The sequence below is a fragment of the Fomitiporia mediterranea genome (genome assembly GCF_000271605.1).
Source record: "Fomitiporia mediterranea MF3/22 unplaced genomic scaffold FOMMEscaffold_11, whole genome shotgun sequence".
Classification (NCBI taxonomy): domain Eukaryota; kingdom Fungi; phylum Basidiomycota; class Agaricomycetes; order Hymenochaetales; family Hymenochaetaceae; genus Fomitiporia; species Fomitiporia mediterranea.
Genome location: NW_006760396.1, coordinates 58,274 through 84,372, shown reverse-complemented (window position 1 = coordinate 84,372; position 26,099 = coordinate 58,274). Strand labels below are relative to the sequence as shown.

Here is a 26,099-nt window from a genome sequence, read left to right as displayed (position 1 = left end):
GAAGGGTAGTCTCAGCAAGACAAGGGGGTGGAAGAAGCTATTAGTATTAGTTATTTTCACTTTTCAGTTCAAAGTTCAAAGGAAGACATTTCCGAAGTCCAGGTGTCACGTGATCAAGGGCAAGTTCCCATCCGCGTGCGATTGTGATCGTCTCCCGGAAATATCTTCGCGCGTTGAACTTTGATCCGGTCCCGCGATGGCTGAAGCATTTAACTATGTAGTAGTCTCGAAAGCAATGTTGTGTGCCTATAAAATGGCCGACTGGACTTTTCAACTATCCTTTGTCCTCGCCATTCAACGATGTCAGACATTATCGCCCCCTTCCTTCCAGTCAAGCGATTCGTAGCGTCACTTCCATTTGCAGCATGCATACTTTGCCTAGCCTTATTGAAGATTGTTCTCTTTTTCATCGCATACTTCAAAGCTCGCGGTCAATTTCCTGGACCTCCAGTCTCTAGCTTATGGTCTGGCAATCTTTCGGAGTCAATGGCTGACGATGTTCACGACAAATGGCGCACTTGGCACCGAAAATACGGACCTGTATTCCAGACGGTTGGTTAGCCGTATTTGCGTATTATTGATGATACTTACTCAATATAAAATTCCGTGTATGTAGTGGAATGGCCTCTTCTCTCGCGTAGTCTATGTTGGTGACCCGCGTATCATCAGCAAAATTGGGAATAGTAACTGGCCGAAATTCCATGCACAATATTCTGGATTTAAACCACTTAGCGGGTCGGCCTTGTTCGCTCAAATGGACCAAGAGAGGTGGAAGCAGCAACGGAAGGGTCTCGCCCCAGCCTTCCAGCCGATCACTGTCAATGACCAATACCCCATGTTACAAAGGTACCTTACCGTAAGTCCTAACATGCCATGGGACGTTGATACATTACTGAAAGCCTTAATCACAGGAATTTATCGAAGTGATCGACGCAGCTGCGAGAAGCGGCTCTGTAATTGATCTGTCTACTTTGCATGTGTTGCTTACGCTGGATTTCGTCGGAGAAGTGGCTTTCGGCGCCGAGTTGAATGCTCTTCGCGACGGAGCCAGCTGCAGAATCTTGCAGATCTTCCACGATATCCTGCCTGAGTTGATGAAGTGTGGATTATTCCCGCTTCGCTCTCAAATCCCTATCATGGAAAGCACGCGGCGCATGCACCGTTCTATAAAGGAGTTGCGTGGTATGGCGCATGTCGCCGTCAAGAATGCCAGGTCCTCTGAAGAGAAATCAGCTGTTCAACCTGGGAGCAAGCGGATCTATGAGATCTTAGCCCAGTGAGTCAGTTGGCCTTCGGCTTCTTTCTCGATCTGACATGGTTTTATCCTGTTATTAGGCAGAGACGTGCTGATGGCACTTACCTGTTTTCCCCTAAAGAATTAGTCGATAACTACGGTAAGCCGATTTGCATGCCAGTACAAGCATAGCTGACCAGTTTGGAAGTCACTTTCCTCGTGGCAGGCGGTGATCCTACAGCTCACGCGATCACCTTTGCTGTTTACGAGACTGTCAGTAAATTTGAAATTACTTCATGTTCTCGTTACTTTCTTACCATTGCTATTTCAGCTACGGAATCCGGAGATTTTGGCCAAAGTACGCACCGAACTCGATGAGGTGCTCCCGCCGGACAGTGAAATACCTACCGTGGAACAGGCTTCAAGACTACGGTACCTCCACCTGGTGATCAAAGAAACGCTTCGATACAACGGACCCGGATTCGGGACGTTTAGATACACGTCAAAGGACGTCGAAATCAATGGAGTTACGTTACCAGCGAATACAACGCTTGCACTATGGAATCCTCAAGGTGAGGAAGTAATATTGACGTACAAAGCGTCTTAGACTGACATGTACGCAGTGCATCGTGACCCCAAGCTGTGGGGCCCGGACTCAGACGAGTTTAGGCCTGAACGTTGGCTCGTGTCTACAGGCTCAACGTCCTCGGAGTTCTCAAGATTCATTCCTCCTCCTGGATCCTATTTCCCCTTTTCCTATGGACCCCGAAAGTGTCTCGGTCAGTCAATCTGCAGTCCGGTCTTCGAATGTCACTCATTGTCATCTAGGAGAGGGACTGGCCATACTTGAGATGTCATTGACCCTGGCGACTTTGTTCAAGCGATATGACCTGAAGCTTCAGGAAGGATTTGTCATGGAGTTCCTTCCGTCCTTTACACTATGCTCGAAGAACGGTCTTCCTGTCACAGCGCGTGTTCGAGCACAAGTGTAATTGTGACGACAAGGGAATTACGCTAGAGCACTCGCTTTCGGTTATGGTAAACCTAGGCATAAAAGGCAACGCATGTATTCAACAAGTAATGATCGACTTTAATTTGAAAAAGTAGAAAGCAAATATAGTCCATAAATCTGCTCACGGGATGGATATAACCAAGCCAGAAAGCCAGAAGCTCTGAGATGTACTTGCCTGAGACAGCTATTTGTCGTTTCTTAGCGTCGATGTTGTAAGACGCACGTCAGGACTCACCGAAGCCACCGTCACCCCGGAGCCGTTGACTGAATCGCCTCGGAGGTTATTCCAAAATAAGGTTCTTTTGCCGTGGATTTCGGGCGGAGAGAGTGCCTTCCTTCATCTTGGCGATGCTGCACATCATCCATTCGCTGGCATCGAATGGACGTCGGATTAACATAGTTGGTGGCATTAAGCTTCGGAGAAGGCTTCGAAACGGGTATCCATGCATTATGTTTGAGCAAGTCTTGAGGACCGACGTCTAGTCGAGACTCGACGAGGAGAGATCAAATCTTAATCCCTCATATGATATTATAAAGCAATTGGCCGTGGGGGCGAATTTTTTACATGACACGCGATGTTTTCGTTCGGCTGCATATCTCGTGTATACCACGAAGCATTAGTAGTAGTGTTGTTTATTATTTAATAGCTTTCATACAATCATACTGGGAATCTGGGACCTCAATGCAGTTAAACCAGCCGTGAGAACCGTTAACCAGGAAAAGCGATTGCATAGTAGAGTTTTAGAAAATAACACGTGTCAGCGCAGTAATCCTTTCACACCACCTCAACTTACTTACTTAGAAGAACTGGTTTTGTCCATTCACAACCTTAATGCAATTCCAGGTTTGAGAGACGATGGTCGGGATGGCAAGCACGTTTGTGCTCCACGATCGTACAGAACATGCATCGAAGCACTACTGAGCCTTCTGTCTTGTCTCCCTATTTTTCAGGCGTCGTGTTCCATAGGAAGTGGCAAAGGCGATCGAGTCGTCCGATCAAGTATGATGAATCGTTGGCGGCGGCGCAATGCTTGTCGATCATGTCATGTCAAACGTCTAATCCAGATGTACTTCAGTGACGATTTCTCCTGCGCCTCCAACCTCTTTCCCCAACGCTCTCCCCACGAGTGTCTAGGTTTTCAAGGCGAAGGCACTCTTCAAGTGCAACAATGGGGATCTTACAGGCTGACCTTCGCGAAATCACACGGTTTGCACGCAGATGCCCATTCGCAGCAACTGAACGTGAGTATAATCTTGTGGGTTTTACACGACAAAACGTTTTCTTACACATTATGGAATAGACACTGCTCGTAATTTTGCATATGCTGCGGCTGGGATGTATCTATGGGAGGGTGTGCAATGGATACTATACGACATCCGCCTTCAATTCATCCTCGTTTTCCGGCTGTGCCTATTTCTCCGTGAAACTCCTCGAGTTCTTAGTAAATGGCGACACACACCATCCCCAGGGCCTAATCTGATTTCTGATCCAACTCAGCTAAACCCTGAACGAGGCTCTCCTAGTCGGCAACCATCCCCGACACCGTCATCCCCTACAGTGCCGCCTGTAGCAATTAGCTTTCTTGACACTCTAGCCCAAGTTACTTACGTTTCTCTCCGCACCTGCACACACCTGGCACTTTTTTCGCTACTTGCGATCCTCAACCAGGATGTGCCTAATCTCGGCAGTGTGGCTTACGTCAACGCATACGCCTCTTCTTCGGAGAGTGATTTCACCGAAGTGGCTACTTCATGCAACACGTGGTATTCATTATCTCGCTTCTCTTCGGTGAGCAAGTGTCTCATCCGTATCAATAGTAATTATACACTAAACTTCATGCTTGATGTTGACTGACAACACCGTAGTTGGTATCGCTGCTACCTTTTGCGATATCAAACATGCTGCACGCTCTGCGAGTGTAAGGCGCTTTTGTTCCTTCATTTAAGTGGCATTGCAACATCTAACTCCTTTCCTCCGCGCCTGTCGTGACAAAAGTATATCTGTTTGGTATGCTCCTTTTACTTTTTGCATGGAAAAAAATGGAACCAACTCTAGTTGCTAAAGGGTTACGTGTAGAAGCAGCAAAGAGCCGTCCAGTCGTACCCGATCTGCGAGCAGTTCTCAGAGCAGTGCGGCCAAAGTAACTTCTCAGTATATTTTGAGGATGGTCATTCTATCATTGTGCATGATACTGCATTTCGCGCAATATATCTTCATTGCTTTGATTGGGACGTCCAGGGATGACGACACAGAACTCCTGAGTAGTCAAAGCAGTCGGAATCTTCTCATTGTCGCCTTTGCTTATTGTAAGTTGTCTTCTCAGATCGAGCATTGAAGACCATATTGAATATTTCAGTTGTATCTGTTGATATCCTAGCAGTAGGATTAATACTTTTCCGGATTTTTTGTTCGCCTGTCACGCCAGCTGACTCGTTGGGAGACGTTGGCCACGACGACGGAGAGATCCGGTTCTCCACGTTACCTTTACGCTCCGACAGTGATTCGACAAGGGGAAACGCCTTGACCTCCGGAGATGGCTCTCGACACTCGCTGTCTGAAATGTCCTTCGCGGATAAAAGTAACAGTTTCATCCTTAGCGAAGAGTACGAAACGAGAGGATCCTTTGGCTTTGATTTCAAGAGAGATTTTGGGGACTACTGGATGCAGCCTGCATCACATGATGAAATCGCTGCGGTTAGTAATGAAGGCAACAACGGTTCGCATTGCTCGTCATTCGCCAATACGAATGGCCATGGTGATCGCCGAAGCCCAGAAGCTTGTAGGTCTAGGAACAAGACCGCAGCACAATGGGAATCCTGCGCATCAGAGAGACCCAACAAGATCGAAAGCGGGCTGGAAAGTGATGGAAATAATAGCTCGTTGCTTCGAGAGGTAATATCTCGGCGAGTAGGGTGGGCTTATTTATGCATCGAAGGCGGGCGCCAGGGTCTCCCTTGGTCAATGTCCGTCGTGTTAATGAAGATTGGGGTGCTTGTGAGTCTTCAACTTATCTGAGACTCTGACGTCGCTTTGGTCAACTCTCTGTTCATCTCCGCTTCTTTACTTCGCTTCTTCTTTACAACAGCTTCTCTCATGCCATATTCATCCATTTTTTCTCTTACTTCTTCGACTGCTATGGCGTAGGGACTGACATTTCCATGCAGATTTCCATTTTATTTAGTGACACGCGTGGGTACAACGTCAATGACTTCTTCGTCAATGACATACTTCCGTGAGCTTTACCTCTAACAACTATTTGATAGATGGTGGCCAGGTGACAGTTGAAAATTTTGTAAGTTTATCATCAGACGTGAAGACATGCGCTGATTCCAGCCTGTCACCTGTTTTACATTTCTAGCAATATATGTCCTTTCTTGCACCCGCTCGTGAGTTGCATCGAGAATTTTTATACATGTGCCACGGAAGATTGACGAACCACTTGTGCCTGCTCGTTTGCGGCCTACACAGTCGTCATCATGCAAGTCTATTCATGTTTTAACTAGTGGCAGTGCGGCTAATTGAATTGTGCAGTACCATTGCGTCTGGTCGTCTCTTCCTGCACATCACACAAGCATCGCCAATAGGAACTGGATTTTTGGAGCCGTACGTTTTTTGACAGACATCCCCTGCTTCTTCGGACGACGACATGAACGTCAATGTGTTATTAGATCACCACGGCCTTCCTCACCTCAATACCCTTCCTTTATCGACCTTACTTCGATAGAGGACACCCGTCATAAGAGACGGCTGTCATTCCAGACGCAGCCAAACGTCAACAGTAGATCAGTTACTGTACCATCCTACGTCGACCGCATGTTGTACGCACGACGTGTACGACGCGAAATGGACGCCGCTGCAGGTGGCGCGATTCGCACAATAGGCGGCTCGATAAATCTTGCTGCTCCTGCAGCTGCCTTGACTCGACCAGAAAATGGTCGACAAAAAACGAAGGAGCCAGGCGCAGCACGTAACCGAGGTTTTTCATGATAGTATGTAAACTAAAGCACAGATGGAGTACTTGATATGGCCTTGCAAACGGTAGTTAGATAAAACAATTCTTCCATAGTGACTGTTGTCGAAAGTGACATGACGTTGTTGTGTTGCGTTGTGTATCAATTTTGGTCAATGTATTTTTGCGCGTAAACTGACGGGCGGGATTAACATATTGTATTTTCATCTCTCAATTAAAAGTCACTTTCGCATGTTTCATTTCAGCGGTAATACCACCGACAGATGAGTCCGAGCCAAGAAAGTCTCATGCACTTCATTAGTCGGCACGTGATGACATTTCAAGCGCGACATGTAAGGTGAACCATGACCTCGACTTCCGTGCAAGACATTTCTATGCGTGAAGCCAAAGTTGAATCATAGCCACAGCGTTTACTTGTTCTAGAATTCGTGAGTATGGAGAACACTTCAATTACGCAAGCTGATAGTCCTCGGCTGGTAAGTGCTTAAAGAGCCAGAACGTAAAAGAGAACCACTAAACATACTCAGGGTTTTTTGCCCAGCAACCCTTACACATCCCTGACTTTCATTTCGATGTCAAATGTCTTTTTTCTCTCTCTTTGCCTGTTCTCTTTTAAACAAACGCTAGCTCCTCTTGTTGTTATGCATCCGCTGTAATAGTTTATTATAATGGTATACTCAGTCTAGAAAACGAGACCTGAAAGATGCAGCCGAGAGAATGTCGGATTGTATCACAGTATCTACGCACTTCAATGAGATCTGAGTGTATTGATCGGGTGGGAACATCCAGTCCCTATCAAAGAGGTACATTAATCAGTAGTAGGATTCCAGTTTTCTCAATTAGTTACGGCAGCAGTAAGACTGAGTAGATATCATGGTGTATAACCGACGCTCGGAGGAGGGGGGGAGGGGGGGGGGATAAAATTGACCTCTATCCTGCGAACGTTTCTAGCGTGGCGGTTACGCATTGAGGCAATGTCCGTGCTCCAGTCAGTTTCCTTCGTACCCTCCAACCGATATCTCAGGCCTCATTGTATGTTAGAGCATGCTAATAATTGTGTTGTTACTTGACTCTTTCGATATGCTGCTGCCCAACGGTCTAGATAATGAAGTGTTTCGACTAACTTCCCTATATGTAATCGGTTCCAGCAATTCACTATTATTACATACGTTCCATCTTAACACCGCTTCCCAGCTGAATACTCCACTATCTTTCACAGAGATCTATCTAGCCAAAGTGATTTGAACTAGCCATGCACATTATTTCCACTGTCAACTGTAAGTCTTCTCTGCAAAAGGCAAGAAAGTACCCACCCAAATTGCATTCATTTTTTTCTTTTATAAATAGCATCAGAACTCAAAAGTACGCGCCGTTTTACCCGGTAGCACACAGTAATAGACTTAAATAGACGGATCATAACAAAACTGTATTCATCGTTAACCTGTTGAAGTTGCGGCACCATGCGGGCTGGACAACGCATCTCGTTAGGTATCCGAGGAGACAAATGCAGTCTCGTAAGTGCGGGTATCCGACGACGTAAGCGCTAGCTTAGCCTTCAATACTTTCAACTCTCAAGGTTCACTCGCGTTTTGATCGGGTGACTTGATAGGACAGGAGTAATAACACGCACACCGTGCTTTGACCGGAATGACCTCTTCCATGTCTCTTTGTTCTTCTCTGTCATTGTAAACAGGCTAGAACAATTGACGAACGCGCCAATACAGGTCGGTCTCATTTTCGGGCGGGACCACGGAGATATCGAACATCGTGTTAGTCTTGTGATACTGACTGATATTGAAACCACCAATTTTCCCATTGACACTGAAGGTAAAAGCGAATCTTATTGAAATAGGTGTTAGAGCGCCCTCAAAGAACAACTCAGCGTCTAATATCAACACTATAATTTTATTGTTAGTTAGCCTAGACCATTGATTGGACGAGTTATCCTCCAGCAACTTAAAGTAATAAAGGCAAGTCACCTCCTTAAAACCAGCGGAAAATTTTGCGACCCGGCATCCAGAACTTTCCAATCGGTCTTCCTGGCAAGTTATCGTTGAGCCTTGCTATGTATCCTGGACCCTCTTTTCACTATTATGCAGTAGAGTGTCCTGTTTAGGCCGTCTTACTTCTCAGTTGACCCCCATGTGTAACGAAGCTGTCAAGTGCATAGCAGATTCGCAATCAAATTTACTCTCGGTTCTCCTTTTTCTTGTATTTTCCCACTCCTGGCAGTATTAGTTTTCTTTGTGCCGGCAGGGTGAGCAATCGAACCATAGCTCGTCACTACCGACTGATACTAGTACATAATGATTATTTGGAAGTTAGCAAATGTAATATTCTTCCGATTTCTACGCTTAAATTCTATTCTTATCTCATCCCTTCAATTCCCCTGTTGATCTCCGAGGGCGGTATAAATAGAAGGAGTAAAGATGAACCCGCGCTTATACCTAATTGCGAAGCTAATCTCCTCCGATTTCGTAGAACTGAGCAACATTGTCCTCTGTCTTATCGATATTCAAGCTATTACGATCATCATACGAAAGGAATCGCAGATAATGGAGGAAGTCACAGTAATGCGACCGTACCCGCGTTCCCAGGAGGATTCGCCAATCTAGGCTATACGGAAGGAGTCAACGACCTCACAGCTTCCTCATTATTACAAAACTGAATGTCCTTCCAGAATATTGGCTCCGCGATGAGAGAACCCCCAGGTATCGAAACTGTATTCCTTGAGAAAGAGCATGGTGAACTCTCATCTTCCATGTAATACAAGGGCGCTCCCTGAGCTTCTACCGCCATAGTCGGATGCTTCGCTGATCTATTCAGTTCAGAAGAACTTCTATCTAAATAGTTTCGCAGTTTTCCATGTTGCAGAGTTTTCAGGATTGAGCTCCTCGGTTGCACTATACAAGATTCGGTTATCCGAAAGACGCATCCAGTAGTCGAGAGCCTTTGCTAACCCCACGGAGCATTTCCATGTTCCCCACAAGTCAGGGTCGATGAGGTATTCCATGTGCTTCCTGGAATCCTGACAGTTTATCCTCGTTCACGGGGTGACTACCTGTGTACTTCTCGAGGTTTGGCCGGCCTTCCGTTCCTCCTGGCCTTGGTCAATAGAACCTTAATGCACTGGCCGACTTTGCTTCACCGGGGATCTCCTAATTCAGAGAGATCTGTAAGTTTTCTCAGCTAATATTCTGCAATGAGACAAGCTTGAACAGGATTCAATCACAACTGCCTGCAGACAGAACGGAAAGCCTTATCAGCTTGTTTCCCACTTTCCAGGTGAACCTAGCTCTCAAGCTATGGCAAAGGACTACGAGAAGTACCACCCCCTCAGGACCAACAGCGACGATGGCATCGCAGAGATCCTCGAGCCTCCAGTCCTGTTAACATTCTTCGGACTGAGTGTTGATACTCCTTGGCGCCGTCGCTTGGTGTACATCATCATATCCGTTCAAGGACTTCTGAACATTGTCCTCGTCGCTGTCGGCCTGTATTACTATGCTCACAGAGGTCCTTCCAACCCGTTATTTCCCCAAGCCCTGTATTGTGAGCAATCAGTACTCACATCTATTATTGCCTTCATAACATACGTTGCTTTCTTAGCGCCTGCACAGGATGTAGTCTCATTTAAGGTCCAGAAGTTCTACGAGGGTTTCGGCGAGAACATCACAATCTACCAGAAAGGAACTTCCGACGAAGTTGACAAAGCTTGGGAAGACCTTTACAGTTGTAAGTACTTTAGAGGTTCCGATATGTTGGATCAATGTTGGTGAATGGTTTTCCTTGCTCTGCAGTCGGCATATCGGAGGTCCCCCGAAGCGTTGCCGAGAAAATGCCAAACAAGACCTATCCACTCGTTAGTTCAGATGGGAATTATATCACTGAACTTGATGTCTTCCACCAACTTCACTGTCTGGTACGTACTCTCCTTGTGGTATGTAGCCATTCCGTGGTGCTTGAATCTGATGCCTAGCATAGAACACACTGAGAATGGCACTCACTCCGGACTATTATCGAAAGAAGAATCTCACCGACCTCGAAAAGTCATTCCTCGAGATTCCTCACGCTTATCACTGTTTGGACGCCCTCCGCCAATCTCTGACGTGCAACGCCGATATCGCCACGTATGTCTGGCACTGGGACCCGGAGGACGAAATGGTAAAGCCAACAGGAAATGTAGTACACAGTTGCCGTGACTTTGATAAGCTGAAGGAATGGGCCATCGAGAATCATATCCACTCTCACTTTGATAATCAGGTGTACACTGAGGACGACTTGGAAGTTCCTATCATTCGAGCTTGACGTGGGTTCATAAGATGATTGTTTGTCGCCATGGGTTGTAGCATCAAATTGGCGCGTGTATCACGAAGTAGAAAAAGAATGTAATGTGTACAGTGTTCGTTTGTGTGTGTCGAGTGGCATCAAAGAAAGAGACCAGTCACCAAGCAGGGACAAGCAATTAAAAAATGTGATTACGTAATATTACTGCTGGCTCATTTTGTGCTGTTGACCGAAATCGTGGCAAAGCATGTCCAGGGTGGTGACTCGATCACAGCCTTTTCTTGTCCACTGCCAGCATTCACCTTCACGTATATTCTGTAACCGACTCTTTCTTATCTCTGCTCGCCTACACATCCATACGTGTGCAAAAACAATGGCGGATGTCCATCCAGTCTCGTCGTCTGCGCATCCTGTCCAGCTCCCTGCCCTGCAGAACAAACATGCTGAGGTCGGTTCAAATGGTGCCAATGGTGTAAAGAAGGCGAAGGACAAGAAAGCGAAACCGCAATTCGACGCACAGCATCCTCTAGAGGTGTGATCATTATCTATCGTTATGTTTCGAAGTCCTCGATTTGACAGCTAATATGCGTCACACAGATGCAACCACCTCCGGAATACATCGATCATAGAATCAAAATATTCGACGAATTAAAAGCAGAATATGACAAGTTTGTCAAAGGCATGCAATACTAATTTATCTTGCTAGTCGATATCCTTATCCCATCATACTAGCTCAACCTCGCGAAGAGATTATCATAACTTTACGCGATGGCACAGAACGCAAAGGAACGAGCTGGGAAACATCTCCAATGGATATTGCCGCCGCAATCCAGAAGAGCATGCCGGAGCGGTTGGTGATAGCAAAGGTAAGTCAGACACATCCGTTACTCTACTAACTAAATGACTGTCCCTCTTTCAGGTAGATGGTGAGCTCTGGGATTTAGAGAGGCCCCTAGAAAAATCTTGTAAACTAGAGTTGCTCGACTTTGAGAGTCGAGACGGTACGTTCCCTTACTTGTGCGTCGCTGTTCATTATGTAACGGTTCAGGTAGGTAAACAAGTATTCTGGCATTCGTCCGCGCATGTCCTCGGAGAATCTGCCGAAAGGCACTATGGCTGTCATCTCTGCATGGGACCCCCAACCGATGATGGTTTCTTCTACGAGATGGCCAATACTGGAAGGTCTGTGTCTCAGAACGATCGACAAGTCATTGCTTATGTCTATTTGTCAGGCCGGTCGTAGCATCAGACTATCCTGTTCTAGAGAAGTTGGCCGAGAATGTCATGAAGGATCGACAAAAGTTTGAACGCTTGGTAGTGTCAAAGGAGAAGCTACTTGAAATGTTCCATGTATGCGATTCTGCATGCTATCATTTTTTTTCCCTTACCAATAATTGGCAGTATAACAAATACAAGAAGTACTTCATCGAAACCAAAGTACCTGATGGCACGTCAACGACGATATACCGATGCGGTCCGATGATAGATTTGTGTGTTGGGCCCCACATTCCGCACACTGGGAGGATCAAAGCATTTATGCTAACAAAGGTGCGAAATGTGTACGTGTTGGTGCGGACGGGACTAACTTTAGTCCAAGAATTCATCATCTTTCTTCCTCGGAGATGCGAACAACGACTCACTGCAGCGACTCTACGGAATCTCTTTCCCAGACAAGAAGCAACTCTCTGAATACAAGGTCTTCCTGGCTGAGGCCGCCAAACGGGACCATCGCAAAATCGGCAGGGTAAGGAAGACGCTGAACACAATAGGAGGATACTGATATCGGATTAGGATCAAGAATTATTCTTTTTCAACGATCTCGCGCCTGGTAATGCTTTCTGGCTTCCGCACGGAACGCGAATCTATAACGCTCTTTTGGAGCATATGAGGGTTCGTTTCCTTTACTGCGTTCTTCCTTATAGGCTCATGGGTAAAATTTTAGGGACAATATTACAAGCGCGGTTACCAGGAAGTTATCTCGCCCAATATGTTCAATGCGAAGCTCTGGGAGCAATCCGGTCATTGGCAGAATTACAAGGACGACATGTTCTCCCTAGATGTTGAGAAAGAGAAATGGGCGCTCAAGCCAATGAATTGCCCCGGTCATTGTATAATCTTCGACTCACGGGACCGTAGCTATAAGGAATTACCCATCAGGATGGCGGAATTCGGCATCGTACACCGGAATGAAGCGAGTGGGGCACTGTCTGGTTTGACGAGAGTGCGACGATTCACGCAAGACGACACGCACGTGTTCTGCATGGAATCTCAGGTGCGTGGATCAACCCTTCTGGCGATCGGACATTGATTACTCCCGGTTTAGGTTACCCAAGAAATCAATGCCCTATTCGATTTCATGCAGCACACATATGGTCTATTTGGCTTCGAATTTCACTTGGAGTTGTCTACTAGACCAGAAAAGTTCCTGGGTAGCATTGAAACTTGGGATAGGGCTGAGACGGTGTGTTCACCCCCTTCCAAGCTCTTCATTTGTTCCATTCTCATATACTCTTCCATTCCCACTAGCAATTGCGCGATGCCCTCGAGGCGCAATATTCCGGAAAGTGGGAGTTGAACCCTGGCGATGGCGCCTTCTATGGCCCTAAGATCGATGTCACCATCCGTGATGCATTGAAGCGGTCCTTCCAATGCGCTACTATTCAGCTGGACTTCCAGCTACCCGAACGATTCAATCTTAGGTATCGCTCCGCGGATGACAATGAGAATACCGAAAAGCCACGCCCTGTTATGATCCACCGTACACTCCTTGGGAGCTTGGAGCGGTTTACCGCCATTATTACCGAACACTTTGCAGGGAAATGGTTTGTATCTGATCCACCGTATCTCTGGTTTGGTGTTATCTGACCGCATCATTGTTCATATGATAGGCCTTTCTGGATATCTCCGCGCCAGGTTATTGTTATTCCGGTCGCTGGACGCAACGTGAGTACCCATCAACCACAATCATCAATCTTTACACAAATTTTCCTCATCGTACCTTCATGCATATAGAACGAATACGCCATCGAAGTTGCCACGAAGCTCTCAGACCTGAACCTCTTCACGGACGTCGACACTTCTGACAATACCCTGCCGAAGAAGATCCGCAATGCAGAAATTGCACAGTACAACTTTATTCTCGGTAAGTGTGGGACTTTTGCCTCCGCCTTAATTCCACTGACTGACACGTGACTGAATGGGTAGTTGTGGGTGAGAACGAGCAGAGTGGCCGTGCTGTCAATGTGCGCAACCGCGATGATGCGGGCACGAAGAACCAGGGCGAGATGATTCCCCTTGATGTTATTGCAGACAAGCTCGTTCGTTTGAAGGCTTCAAAGAGCTTGTTGAACAAGCTAGAGTGATTAGATAATAAATGACGTTGATCGTTATATGTAGTCATGTAGTTATACACAACCATTTAGGGGTAGAACGTAGATTAGCTGTCGAAGAAGGCCTCGTATTGATGTCATTCGCTCTTTGCTATCGACTAATTATCAAGAAGCCCACTTATCAGAGCCTTAAGGAAATACAGTACTTCAAGTTGAAGCAGTGGTCTTTATGCACAAGCTTTCTCGTGATGAGTTTTTACAGACGGGGTAAATACATTGATGACCATTGTACATTTCATGAACGGGAATTTGCTTTACAAACATGCAACACATCACAAAGTGCGACTACCAACTAAACCTAAACGACCGAATAACCGCAGTGATTGGGGAAATGGACTACGCGTAAATGATTGGGATTTCCAAGTCATCTTCTACATAAACCTTGTTGTCAAAGAAAGAATGGAGATGGTGTTCCTTCGCCCAGTCGACGATCCTGTCATAGTCCTTGCAGGTGTGAACTACGTTGCCGGTAGGTTTTACCATCTCATCTACAGGGTCCCAGTGCCAGACGTACGTGCTGATATCGGCGTTACAGGTCAGAGACTGGCGGAGAGCATCCAAACAGTGATACGCGTGAGGTAGCTCGAGGAATGACCTTTCGAGATCAGTGAGGTTCTTCTGCCTGTAGTAATCAGGCGTTAAAGCCATTCTCAACGTATTCTATGTAAGGAGTGTTAATAAATGTGATGTCAGGCAGGTTGAGATACTCACCAAACAGTGAAGCTGGTGGAATACATCGAGTTCGACGATGTAATTGCCCCCAGAGCCAGCGATCGGGTAAGTCTTGTTGACTAGTTTCGCTGCCGTTCCCCTGGGGATCTCAGAAATACCGACTGCATGGGCGGTAGTAAGTAGGAGCTCTCTTTGAATGAACTATTCAAAGTTGCCTACAGCTGTAGAGGTCTTCCCAGACCTTGTCAACCTCGTCGGAGGGGTTGCCCATGTAAATGGTTTTGTTCGCGCCAAAACCCTCGTAGAACTTATGGACTTTGAACGAGAGCACATCCTGGGCCGGCGCTGGTGTGATTCGTCACTTTACAAGCAGCACTATACTACTACGCTCGGGACTTACAATACGTTAACTGGGGGAAAATAGGATTGTTCGGGCCCCTCCGCGAATACAGGTAAAAACCAGACCCAATGAGTATGATGTTGAGCAATGTTTGTGCGATGAAGATGACAGTGAGGATGCGACGGCGCCAGGGAGAACTACCTGGCGCAAGGCTCCAACGAGGTCGCAGAGCTTCAACCTCGTCGATGCCTTCGTCGCTGGAGGACATGAGGGGGCGCTTGTCTACATCGTCTTGGAATTTCCCCATGATGGCTTGTGAGAGTGATCCTGGGGAACTTGGGGAAATTCAGGTAAACACCAAGTTTTAGAACTTCAGACAATGTAGACAAGTGTACATGTGCCCTTTCTCCTCGGTGTTTGGCAAAGTACGAGAGTGCGTCGGAGCTCGGCGCGTAGAGTGTTTCCGTGATAGGAACACCTCCTATCAATATTTTGCTTCTCTATATGGGACGGTCAGGACGCGGATACTTCTGAAAGGGTCCGAATCGCATCGTCGGCCATGCTTCCAGTCCTTACCGCAAACTAACCAACTGCGGGACGAACATCCAAGAATGCAACCGGAAGTCCTCCATCCGTGGAGAGCGGATTCGCGATAGCGATGATACATTGACAAGTCTTCCCGCCCCGCTCGCACTGTGCGATTGCAACACCTCTTCGTTAGGCGCTTAAGGGAGGTCATCTGTTCGTTTGGGAGTATTGGCTAATGGAACGATGCGGGCTATTTTAAAAGAAGAAGAATAGCAAGTTTAATCGATGCCAATCGTACCAGCATATGCGTTAAAACGCCTCTACTTACCTTTCATATTGGCGTTGGGCTGTCACTGTGCAGTGTGTATGTATGGTGTGGAGTGATTGAAGAAGGTAGTCGCGTGACTCGCATAGCACGTGTTCGCTCGAACGGAATTTGCAATTGTGCAACCTATTCTAACTATCCATGTTCGTCACCTTTCTCGCTGATCGTGATAACACTTCAGTTGCCGGTCTCGCATTAAAGAGGTTCTTCTCAAGTAATGAACTAAAATTCCGGTGGAACTGGGGTGCACATCAAGATCAATCGAAGGACTAACGGGTCGAGGCAGCCGCCGTGTCGGGCAAGCATGGACGATGAACTACACATTGCCCAAGAACGGACCGCATGGTTCCTGTAGAGGCGCTTGACGTGTGCAGGCCGGCTTCTCACATGCAGTAGGAGATGGGATGCTGCTTCTCAAACTCTGTTCGCCAGAGGCTGGCCTTCGCTCCCAAACTAGGTTTGCATACAGCGGATTCTTCCAGTTCTAATTATCACGACATAGCGCTCAAAGCACCAATCTCTCGGCATTTTGCACGCTATTATGCATCCTGATGGTACTATTGCTCGTCATAAAGCTTACTTCCGTTCATCGACAAGTTTCCCACCCATGGCAATTGCTGCAAGGACGAGGCACAGACTTGGCAGACAGGTACTGCGGACGTTCAACTTGAATTCAGTCAACTCGAAGTTTTCCTGTCATCTCCAAGTTCTGGCTAGATGAGGGTCTGGGACAGTCCACGCTTCGGAGTTTGAGCTTGTCTCGCCAACTGGATGCACATTTTACTCTATTGCAAATCGTGCATATGGCATTAATGGATAGAAGTTCTTCGATTACTCGCAAGGTTCGGAGTGAAAGATGCGGACTTTTGGAGACAAGTATACCCCATTTGTCGAGCCAACGTTCCCCTATTTCCGTCATTCTCATAATCTAGATAGGATGCTCGCACCGTCCGCATCGGGAGAACAACTTCCATCGACTATTCGCTAGTGAGCTTCTCTTATTCTGCAGCAAGCTCTCGCAGGTTTTTCCTACACGGACGCATAGCCTGAATTCATTGTCCAATGAGAGTCGGAGACAGTACTGCAACTTTGTAATCATCTAACGCTACCACCACAAGACCCAAAAGAGGACCCAGATCACTGACATTATAAAACGTTCCTACATCAATTCTTTAATCCCCCAGAAAGCCTTCAGAGCCTTCTACATACACTCCAGCATCCGCTCAGTCTTACCTTGAGATCACAATGAAGTTCAACGCTGTCTTCGTGGCTTCCGCCCTCATGCTCGCCGCGACCTCGATGGCCGCTCCAGCAAAGGTTTGTAATTTTATACCGAACGGTATGCAAGGTAGTTGTCCTAACAGTTCTCGTACTTTGAACACAGAGGTCTGGTTCTGTCGACCAACTTACTAATGCCGGCTCTGTTGACGCACTGACCAATGCTGGTTCTGTTGATGCGTTGACGAATGCCGGTTCCGTCGACCAGCTCACCAACGCGAAGCGCAGTGGCTCCGTTGATCAGCTTACTAACGCTGGCTCCGTTGATGCTCTCACTAACGCCGGCTCTGTCGACGCATTGACGAACGCAGGCTCTGTAGACCAACTCACTAACGCGAGATCCCGCCGCAGCGGCTCAGTAGACCAGCTCACTAACGCTGGTTCCGTCGATGCCTTGACTAACGCCGGCTCCGTTGACGCATTGACTAATGCCGGCTCCGTTGACCAGCTCACTAACGCAAAGGTAAACGGATCAATATTCTGCATCATTTATGGAAATTCCATCTGATCCGTACTTGCCTTTTAGAGGAGCGGTTCCGTTGACCAGCTTACTAATGCTGGCTCTGTTGACGCTTTGACGAATGCTGGTTCCGTCGACCAGCTCACCAACGCGAAGCGCAGCGGATCCGTTGACCAGCTTACCAATGCTGGTTCCGTCGACGCGTTAACAAACGCGGGCTCAGTCGACCAGCTCACCAACGCGAAGCGCAGCGGCTCTGTTGACCAGCTTACCAATGCAGGCTCAGTCGACCAGCTCACTAATGCGAAGCGCAGCGGCTCCGTCGACCAACTCACCAACGCAGGCTCGGTTGACGCACTCACCAACGCCGGATCAGTAGACGCCCTCACCAACGCTGGCTCAGTTGACCAACTTACGAACGCAAAACGCAGCGGTTCAGTCGACCAGCTCACGAATGCTGGCTCTGTTGACCGTCTTACCAACGCCGGATCCGTCGATGCTCTTACCAACGCTGGTTCAGTTGACCAGCTTACTAACGCGAAGCGAAGCGGCTCCGTCGACCAACTCACGAATGCCGGCTCCGTCGACGCCCTTACCAATGCTGGTTCCGTCGATGCTTTGACGAACGCTGGCTCTGTTGACCAACTCACCAACGCGAAGGTAATTTTCCGTACTCTGCATCATATTCTTAATGCTGACAATCACAACAGAGGAGTGGTTCAGTTGACCAGCTTACCAACGCTGGATCAGTTGACGCTCTCACGAATGCCGGATCAGTCGATGCTCTCACGAACGCTGGTTCAGTCGACCAACTCACTAACGCGAAGCGCAGCGGCTCTGTTGACCAGCTCACTAATGCTGGCTCCGTTGACACTCTCACCAACGCCGGATCAGTCGACCAGCTCACCAACGCGAAGCGCAGCGGCTCTGTTGACCAGCTTACCAATGCTGGCTCTGTTGACCGACTCACCAATGCCGGTTCCGTCGACACGTTGACCAACGCAGGCTCTGTCGACCAGCTCACTAATGCGAAGCGCAGCGGCTCCGTCGACCAACTCACCAACGCAGGCTCTGTTGACAGTCTCACCAATGCTGGTTCCGTCGATGCTTTGACCAACGCCGGCTCCGTTGACCAGCTCACTAATGCGAAGCGCAGCGGCTCTGTCGATCAACTCACCAATGCAGGCTCTGTTGACCGTCTCACTAATGCTGGTTCCGTCGATGCCCTTACTAACGCTGGATCTGTTGACCAACTTACCAACGCACGTCGCAGCGGCTCGGTTGATGCTTTGACCAACGCTGGATCCGTTGACAGGCTCACAAATGCCGGTTCCGTTGACCAACTCACGAACGCTCGTCGCCGCTTCTAAGTGTCATGCACTAGTGACTTATCTCCGGAGTTGAGCTTTCATGGTTGAGAATGTGTGTCTTTGCTGGGGGTGTACGAGCGGTTTATGGTTTAGAAGGATGAACGGCCTTTCTTTTCTTTTCTTTCATGTTGAAATCATTCTGTATGTCTAAGTAGCAGGTTGTACGAAAACGAGATTGGAATTGTTTCTGTCTATGACACTCATGATCAACAACGCGAGTCTTCTTTGGGATTAGTTCAATCTGATTTTTGAATGACGTTGCAAGATATGCATATTTATATAATGATATATTGAACAGCCGATCACCGCTCTAATCAGACCGGATGTCGATCCCGCAATACAATTTACAAATTATTATTTATATAAACACAGGACACCTAATCTCTTATCTACATTTACTACGGTAAGACGAAGCGGATCAATTCTTCGCCTTGGGAATACATGGAAAATCCGACTGAATTCAAAGAGAAGGTACTAATGCTTCGAGGAAATTTTCGTGTCCTCTTACTAGTACCTGTATACCCTTCAGCCTGTCCACGCAATGCAGCGGATCAGCTCTAATCTTCTAATGCCCTGGCCGCACCAATGTCCGATCTATTACCATTAGGCCTAGATCGCTAACTACGAACACATTTATACATCGTCCTGGCTTGATTTGGCAAGCTTCGTTCCTGACGTGTACCCCTTGGCATTGGACCTATTCTTCTTGCTTCCTACCTGATCTTTGCTTTGCCGACAGAGTGCATGGTGTCGATGAACGTACATCTTCGTCTCATCTTTACATCTTTTGATGAGGCATCTGTTGACGTTACGTCTAGTTCACGTCGTGGCCGAAGATAACCGATGTGAATAAGATTACTATGTACATAATATTTCCGTATATACAGTGGCTAATGCACATTATTTTGCAGTATACCTTTGACGAAAGCCGAAGGCGATCTATGTGATAAGAAAAAAGGATACTTATCAATTTGATTCTAGCTGTACATACCAACAAAATCCGAAGGGAAAAAAAGCCATCATAATTGTCTCATCCCGTCTTCGCCTTCATGTTCCTCCACAAAGTCAAGAACAAGATGACCCCAACGCCCAACAACGCCATCTGAAGACCGACGTATGCCTCCATTCCAACCTGAACGCCGGCGCCTCCCCATACGGATCCGCTCACACGTCCCGTAAAGTTGCTGTATTGTATCGCAAGGCTCATTCGTCCATTCCACTTAGGGTGCATCTGCTTACTCAGAAGACTCATGGTGACAGTACTGGCGACGTTGAATCCAAGTGCGACGAGGAACCAACATACGAAGAACGAACCGAAGGTCGCTTTGTTGAAATGGATGATCAAAAGCGTTAGAAGAAGACCGAGGAATCCAGTTGAGGCACCGAACGCGAGGATGAATCGATCGGGGACTCGACGGACGAGATATAGATTTAGGAATAGGAAAGGGAAAATGGAGATTCCGCCAAGAGCAATGAAGTTCCCGGCTGCGAATGGGCTCCAGTTAAACTGTGCAGCGGTGAAGACAGCGATGTTGGATTCCCAGCCGCTGAGCACGAAAAAGCATGTCATAGCAAACCAGCACATAGTAGCAATGACTCCCCATTGGCGAAGTGTAATACGCTCTGACTCGTCTAAAGTCGACGTAGAAGACGAAGGAGACACCGTAACGGTGGAGGCTGCTGCTGTTGACGGCGCTGATTCATCAGCTTCAGCCAGGGTGACAGATGTCTGCGAAGGATAAGGTTTCTTCTCGTCCTCGACGGCCGACTCCTCACGACGCGATGGTGCGTCAGGTACGTCATCAAAGAACAACCAGACGGCCACCCAGTAAACTGCCCAGAGGGCTGCCATAAGCCATCCCGGAGCGGTATCACCATTGAACACTCTGTTGCCGAATCCAACCTTGAATAGCAATCCTACATACTAACTTAGGTTGTTTACGACATAACAGATTCGCGAAACAACCTTACCTCCCAGGAAGGGTCCAACGCTGCATCCGATTCCCTGCCCGAGGACCAACCATCCGGCGAGAGTCGTGCGCCTACGGATACCGACAATCCGTGCATCCGAGCAGTAACGTTTCTGATCCGAACAATGGATACGTACGTTAATGCTCACGGACTTTAGTAAACGTAACTCCGGGCGCTTACCGAGTACATAAAGTTAGCCATTGCCAAACCAATGACGGATCGTCCGATGAGGATGAGCCACAGGAAATTAGCATACTGTAAGTTTTACCGGTTAAATGGGAAATATAACTCGACGAATATTTGAGCTTACATATGCTAAACCATACAGAATGTGTCCAATTATGGCCACTGCGCAAGAGAAATGGATCGGCCGACTGTATTTTCCTTTATCGGGAGGAACAGTTAATAATGATCCCTAGCTTCGGAGTGATTGATAACTGATGTATACCTTGGTCATACCGCAGGAGTGGGGGCAACGCAATGCCAGCGAACACTACTGGAATACCAAGTACCAGACCAGAGAACGTTGCCGTACCGCCAAGGAACTCTGCATATTTACTCGCGGAAGATACTGGAATGAACATGGTAATCTATCCATGCCGCCATATGGGATAATCAGTGTCAAGGCCGTCTGGGGAGGAGTTCTCTGTCAGCAAAGACCCACCTGAGACATGACGTTCAGCATAATGACGATCGCGAGTGAAGACATCTTCGGAAGCTTCAGCTCCGGATCAGGCTCATTGTTTCTACCATTTTCGACACTCGGGAGAGTCTGCTCAACGTCGACACTACGAGTCGTCGGGAGTGTCGATCCTCTAACAGAGCTCGGCCGGCGCTTGAAGATTTGGTCAAGCTTTGACAAGGTAGCCGCGGAGTTGAGCAACATTCTATCGATTCGGGTAAACGTTGAGCGGGCAAAATCAATTTCGGGATTGTTGCTTAAGGGACTGTCGTGGGTGGTGGGGGGGAAAGAGAGGTCGCAGGTTGCAAGCGATGCAGTCTGGGGAGTTTGACTAGACTAAGAGAAAACCACGGCTGACGGAAGGAGTTTTTGTTTGTAGCCTTTCGGATATCATCTCCTACGAATCTCCTTCTCACGTTTCGTTTCAGGTAACACCAGTAGAGCCGACGCTCATCCTAGCTGAGTGATGGAAGCGGAGCTGCCTAAGCAATGCACCATATGGTGACTTGCTATGCTTCTGCATTTCCAGTGGATTCGCTTAACCCGGACCTGAAAGTGAAACCCACATTTAATTATAACGCCTACCTCTAATAGACAGCGCGTTGCATTGCATAGCATCGCCCTGAATGAAAGGCTATCATTGATGCAGATGTGACAGTAGATCTGTCATACAATTTTCATGCATAAGAGAGACGAGCGAGCGCTGGCTTACGCGCGCTGTGTGCTCAACTGCGGCTCTGTGCAAGGTTAGGATTCAGTTGGCAGAACGCTAGTAAGCACCTGTCGGAAAAGATCTTCGTGAGGAGACAAACGCAAACTCCGGGTGCTTCGCTTGAGTCGAGGCCCGCGGCGGAAGAATCACATCATCCCTCCCTGACCGAGAACCTCCGAGTCCGAAGGCTTCTCAGGCCGTTCATTTACTCATGATTCATATCCGCTTCATATCCAGCAGCCTCATAAAAGATTGCGACAAAGATATGAGGCGCATTACGCACTTGCTGTTCGTCCAGTAGTCCAGCAGACGACTTCCTCGCATAACAAAAAACTAGAAGATTTGTGATATGTCGCCAAGCAGTGCAATAATCTTTCTCCGAGCGGGCCGGGACATCGGCAAAAGCGGGGCAGCGATGGAATATTCGTTTCAAATTCCCACCGCCACCCACGCCGTTACGCCGCTGGGAATGCCGAGAGTCCTAGAAACCATTCAGTTTAAGCAGTTTGTTCCCGAAATTTCTTTGACTCAGTGACGTTTCAGACATGTCGTGAGACAATACATTTGATGCGACACAACTTCATCAGAGATCACGTCATTATATTCCTAGCCCGATTCAAAGTCAGTCTACATATATTATTATATTCCCAGTCTCAAGCTTGTTCACTTGTTAGCTTCGCATTACTGTGCATATCTGTCCAAGTCGACGTTCTGATGGACCAATAACTCGGCCTTTGAGCTTTGCCGTTCCACAAGCCATATGCATACGGCAGGGCTTTGCAAATTAATTAGCCACTATCGCAATCTGCGTGACTGTAAGAAGCAAGATACACTGGGACGTCTGGGAACTCATGTGTAAACTCACACATAAAAGAATCCAATAGGTTCATTCTCTTTGTAATAGAATATAAAGGTCGAGTTCGAAAGACGTTGTCGATGGTTGATTTAGAACGTTATACAGTAATAAGAAGCAAACGATGACGACGTGCGACAAGAAAGTACTAGTCATACTTCGATTCGAACATCTTTTCGTATCTGTCACATCTTGTACTTTGCTTTAAACGACAAGAAAGCAATAGGATGGTCGATCTTTTTCTGCTCGTAACCACCGTGTGTAAATTGATCGATAATACATGGTGATAACTAGAAGGCTTTTCGAATTTAAATGTCAATCGAAGGACAAGCATTGAAGACATGATGGTTTGTTAACCAGCATTGATATTTAAACATGCGGCCGTAGCGAATCGCCGAATTTTCATCTTTTTTCCCTGCTGTTTTCAATGAATACCGGTCATACGAGGAGCGCTTCGCCTTTTGCAATAGACAAAACACCCAAGATACCAGTTCTGTTACAGTAGATCTCTGTCCAAATTGTTCGGGTCATAGCTGGTTATCCCGATCCCGAATTAAGATATACTGACGATCGTAAAGCTTGTGCTGCCGCGGATGCCCGCATGTAATCAACAAGGTTTGCAATAAGATGGATACAAACGGCTATTTCAAAGCGTTAAATCTTTCACCCATTTCCCATCAGTAACGTCCTTGAAATCACCCGTAGACAATGGTGCAAACAGCTTCAAATGCAGCCGGTATTAATAATAGGTTTCATGATCATCCAATACCGATCTTCTGTCCTTTCCGTCCACATCGGTCCTTTCTTCAGCGTAAATGATAAGCATATGGAAGAAAAACTTTCGTTGCCACCCCCAAGGATCATTGTACGGTCGTGTGCTATTTATAGGAATCAAAGCCGCGGCAGGGACAAGGAGTACAATCAGTCATCATTTTGCTGCGGTAAGCCTAAGATGAGTAGACATGAGGTCAGTAGTAATTTCTAGCAAAGTACATTGTCTCCAATGTACCTTGCACCGAAAACCGCCGATCGTCAAGCTGGGCTTTAACCCTTGATGCCAGAGTGGAGACGCACAGGTTATCAAATGTTGTTTGATCACCCGTTACATCAGGTCAAGGGCTTGATACTTCAGTAAGAGCAGGATCGAGACAGTTCATCAAGTTCAGGTTAAACTTCCGACTCGGATTCGACTGTCAGGACCAGTGTTGGGAACTAGGTACCAGGCGACTTAAGGACACAACCAAAAGTACAGTATTCCTTTGTCTTAGGCGATAACTAAATCTTCCGATGCTTTCGGGTTTGTCGGAATACGCGCTTAGATCAGTGCCACACAGCTGACGAAGCATCTCCAAAGGAACCGTCGTGGTCAGACGTGTCGTCAATTGTAAGCAATGCACAGCTTACTACTTAGCATCTCAAAATACTCCAAATGATCTAGTCCCTGACTTCTTTGTATAACCTCCAAAAATCGGTGCGTTAATGTACATTTGACGGAAGTCGAACTGCGTTTGCTCAGTTTGTCAAACCAAAGTTAAGCCACGCAATGAGTTGATGTAGTGCATTGCACGGGATGAATTGGTACATGACGTGGTATATGTAATGAATAAAACATTGGGTAGGTCAGGTTGTTCCTTATTAGAGCTCATCGTCCTCATCGGCTTCAAACTGGATAAGCAAACTTCCGCGCATGGAACCTGTTAACCTAAGTTAGACGATGCCATTTCTAGCACAGGAAAAAAGGATAAAAGACTCACGAACAGATTGGCCTTGGGAATGACGCGCACGATGTGCAAGAGGAGACGACAACAAAGATGCAGAGAAGGAGGAATTTAGTGAGTTCTGGAAAGGTGAGGATGAAGGCGAGGACGTGGCTAATGGTCCTTTATAGTTGCCCATGCGGGAAGGCGTTGAGATCGGAGTAGCATATGAAGATGACAAGGAAGGTCCCTTTTGAGAGAGCTAAGAGAAGATTGAGATAAGATCATGCTTTGAGGGGAAATGAACTCACAGGGGTTGAAAAGCTCTTGAGTGGTCGAGCAAGTTGAGGAGTCTGGGCTTGGACTTGTTTCGCGGGTGAGTTCACCGGCCCACATGGTGTTGGCGGATATCGAATCCCAATGTACGATTGAACAATGTTTGCAGATAGAATGCTAAATAGTGCTAGTTCTGTTTCCCATGGTTTACGATGAAAAGCATGAAGTCAAATGAGCGAACGTGAATGGCGTACCGATCCAACACAACCATCGCAGAGCAAAGTTCCTTTCCTTTCCATCCTTGAGTAGCATCGATAAGCACGTAATGGGGGACGGCACGATTGGTGCCAATTGCGTTATGAGCAGCAGGATAACCAGGGCGAAGCAGTTGTTCTTGAGGCGTGCGACAGCCACGCTACGTCGCGGCTTCAGCCAGTCGAATAAGGTAAGAGCAATTGGGGGACCATGGCTACTAGTAGCCTCGGATGCCATCAAAGTAGGAAAGAGGATGCAAAGAGAGTAAATTGTGAACCCAGTTGAACAACTCTAAGAAGGTCGTGTTCATTTCAAAGTCGCGAACAAAAAGCGCGACAAGTCGGTCACGTGCCGTCCGGCTCCTGTTAAGGTAGACGAAAGATAAACTCTGGGGGTCCGCTTTTCCCTATTGACGCGCGGTCCTGCGGAGTTTGAAAACTTACCAAACTAAGCGGCAAACTAAGCAGTAAACTGATAGACAAGTGTCCGGGTTAAAATTGTCCTTGTAGAAAAGATTTTCTGCTCCCCACATGTATTTTAAATTGACAAAAAAATATGAATAGCATTAAAAAGATGATAAAGAAACTTTTTACAGAAGGAATTTTGATTTTATTAGAAACTAGCTAAAATATAACTGTTTTACACTCCAAATCAACTATATCTTGAGCAATAATTTTCTTCTGACAAAATCCTTCTGTAAATCTTTTAATAATGATTTATTTTGATTTATAGTAATGTTTTCGTGTGAATTAACTGACCTCTGCATGAGGAATGAAATAAAGAATGA

The 26,099-nt window shown here is 47.0% G+C and overlaps 8 protein-coding genes across 8 annotated transcripts; 4 read left to right on the top strand and 4 right to left on the bottom strand.

The window, feature by feature from the left end:
- Positions 1-300: 300 nt before the first annotated feature.
- FOMMEDRAFT_92916 (cytochrome P450) lies at positions 301-2,226 on the top strand (the record flags this gene model as incomplete). Its single annotated transcript, XM_007269853.1, has 6 exons — positions 301-552; positions 617-856; positions 912-1,276; positions 1,505-1,806; positions 1,858-2,013; positions 2,063-2,226. 6 exons carry the CDS (start codon positions 301-303, stop codon positions 2,224-2,226), a joined length of 1,479 nt encoding a protein of 492 aa, XP_007269915.1.
- A 1,189-nt stretch (positions 2,227-3,415) lies between these two features.
- Positions 3,416-6,377, top strand: FOMMEDRAFT_170245 (uncharacterized protein; the record flags this gene model as incomplete). The annotated part of the gene is made up of 8 exons (XM_007269905.1): positions 3,416-3,488; positions 3,548-4,035; positions 4,113-4,165; positions 4,324-4,553; positions 4,628-5,241; positions 5,412-5,479; positions 5,779-5,850; positions 5,916-6,377. 8 exons carry the CDS (start codon positions 3,416-3,418, stop codon positions 6,232-6,234), a joined length of 1,917 nt encoding a protein of 638 aa, XP_007269967.1. The 3' UTR covers positions 6,235-6,377.
- A 2,299-nt stretch (positions 6,378-8,676) lies between these two features.
- FOMMEDRAFT_160000 (uncharacterized protein) lies at positions 8,677-9,016 on the bottom strand (the record flags this gene model as incomplete). Its single annotated transcript, XM_007269904.1, has 2 exons — positions 8,677-8,833; positions 8,883-9,016. 2 exons carry the CDS (start codon positions 9,014-9,016, stop codon positions 8,677-8,679), a joined length of 291 nt encoding a protein of 96 aa, XP_007269966.1.
- An 809-nt stretch (positions 9,017-9,825) lies between these two features.
- Positions 9,826-10,459, top strand: FOMMEDRAFT_43149 (uncharacterized protein; the record flags this gene model as incomplete). The annotated part of the gene is made up of 3 exons (XM_007269830.1): positions 9,826-9,952; positions 10,018-10,139; positions 10,202-10,459. Coding segments are annotated over 3 exons (507 nt in total), but the record flags the coding sequence as incomplete, so codon positions are not given.
- A 341-nt stretch (positions 10,460-10,800) lies between these two features.
- FOMMEDRAFT_148521 (threonyl-tRNA synthetase) lies at positions 10,801-14,008 on the top strand. The gene is made up of 15 exons (XM_007269903.1): positions 10,801-11,036; positions 11,102-11,183; positions 11,237-11,370; positions 11,424-11,505; positions 11,557-11,686; positions 11,737-11,854; positions 11,906-12,052; positions 12,102-12,248; positions 12,296-12,394; positions 12,447-12,776; positions 12,828-12,965; positions 13,031-13,326; positions 13,393-13,447; positions 13,517-13,646; positions 13,709-14,008. The coding sequence occupies exons 1-15, from the start codon at positions 10,878-10,880 to the stop codon at positions 13,864-13,866; spliced, it is 2,205 nt and encodes a 734-aa protein (XP_007269965.1). The 5' UTR covers positions 10,801-10,877; the 3' UTR covers positions 13,867-14,008.
- A 91-nt stretch (positions 14,009-14,099) lies between these two features.
- FOMMEDRAFT_22726 (uncharacterized protein) lies at positions 14,100-15,678 on the bottom strand. Its single transcript, XM_007269746.1, has 4 exons — positions 14,966-15,678; positions 14,785-14,910; positions 14,605-14,726; positions 14,100-14,553 (listed from the first exon to the last, which is right to left on the bottom strand). Exons 1-4 carry the CDS (start codon positions 15,210-15,212, stop codon positions 14,230-14,232), a joined length of 819 nt encoding a protein of 272 aa, XP_007269808.1. The 5' UTR covers positions 15,213-15,678; the 3' UTR covers positions 14,100-14,229.
- A 4,218-nt stretch (positions 15,679-19,896) lies between these two features.
- Positions 19,897-21,723, bottom strand: FOMMEDRAFT_136312 (MFS general substrate transporter; the record flags this gene model as incomplete). Its single annotated transcript, XM_007269902.1, has 6 exons — positions 19,897-20,783; positions 20,838-20,949; positions 21,018-21,092; positions 21,148-21,221; positions 21,286-21,427; positions 21,502-21,723. 6 exons carry the CDS (start codon positions 21,721-21,723, stop codon positions 19,897-19,899), a joined length of 1,512 nt encoding a protein of 503 aa, XP_007269964.1.
- A 2,918-nt stretch (positions 21,724-24,641) lies between these two features.
- Positions 24,642-25,549, bottom strand: FOMMEDRAFT_170239 (uncharacterized protein; the record flags this gene model as incomplete). Its single annotated transcript, XM_007269901.1, has 4 exons — positions 24,642-24,778; positions 24,839-25,043; positions 25,093-25,250; positions 25,312-25,549. 4 exons carry the CDS (start codon positions 25,547-25,549, stop codon positions 24,720-24,722), a joined length of 660 nt encoding a protein of 219 aa, XP_007269963.1. The 3' UTR covers positions 24,642-24,719.
- Between the last annotated feature and the right edge of the window lie 550 nt (positions 25,550-26,099).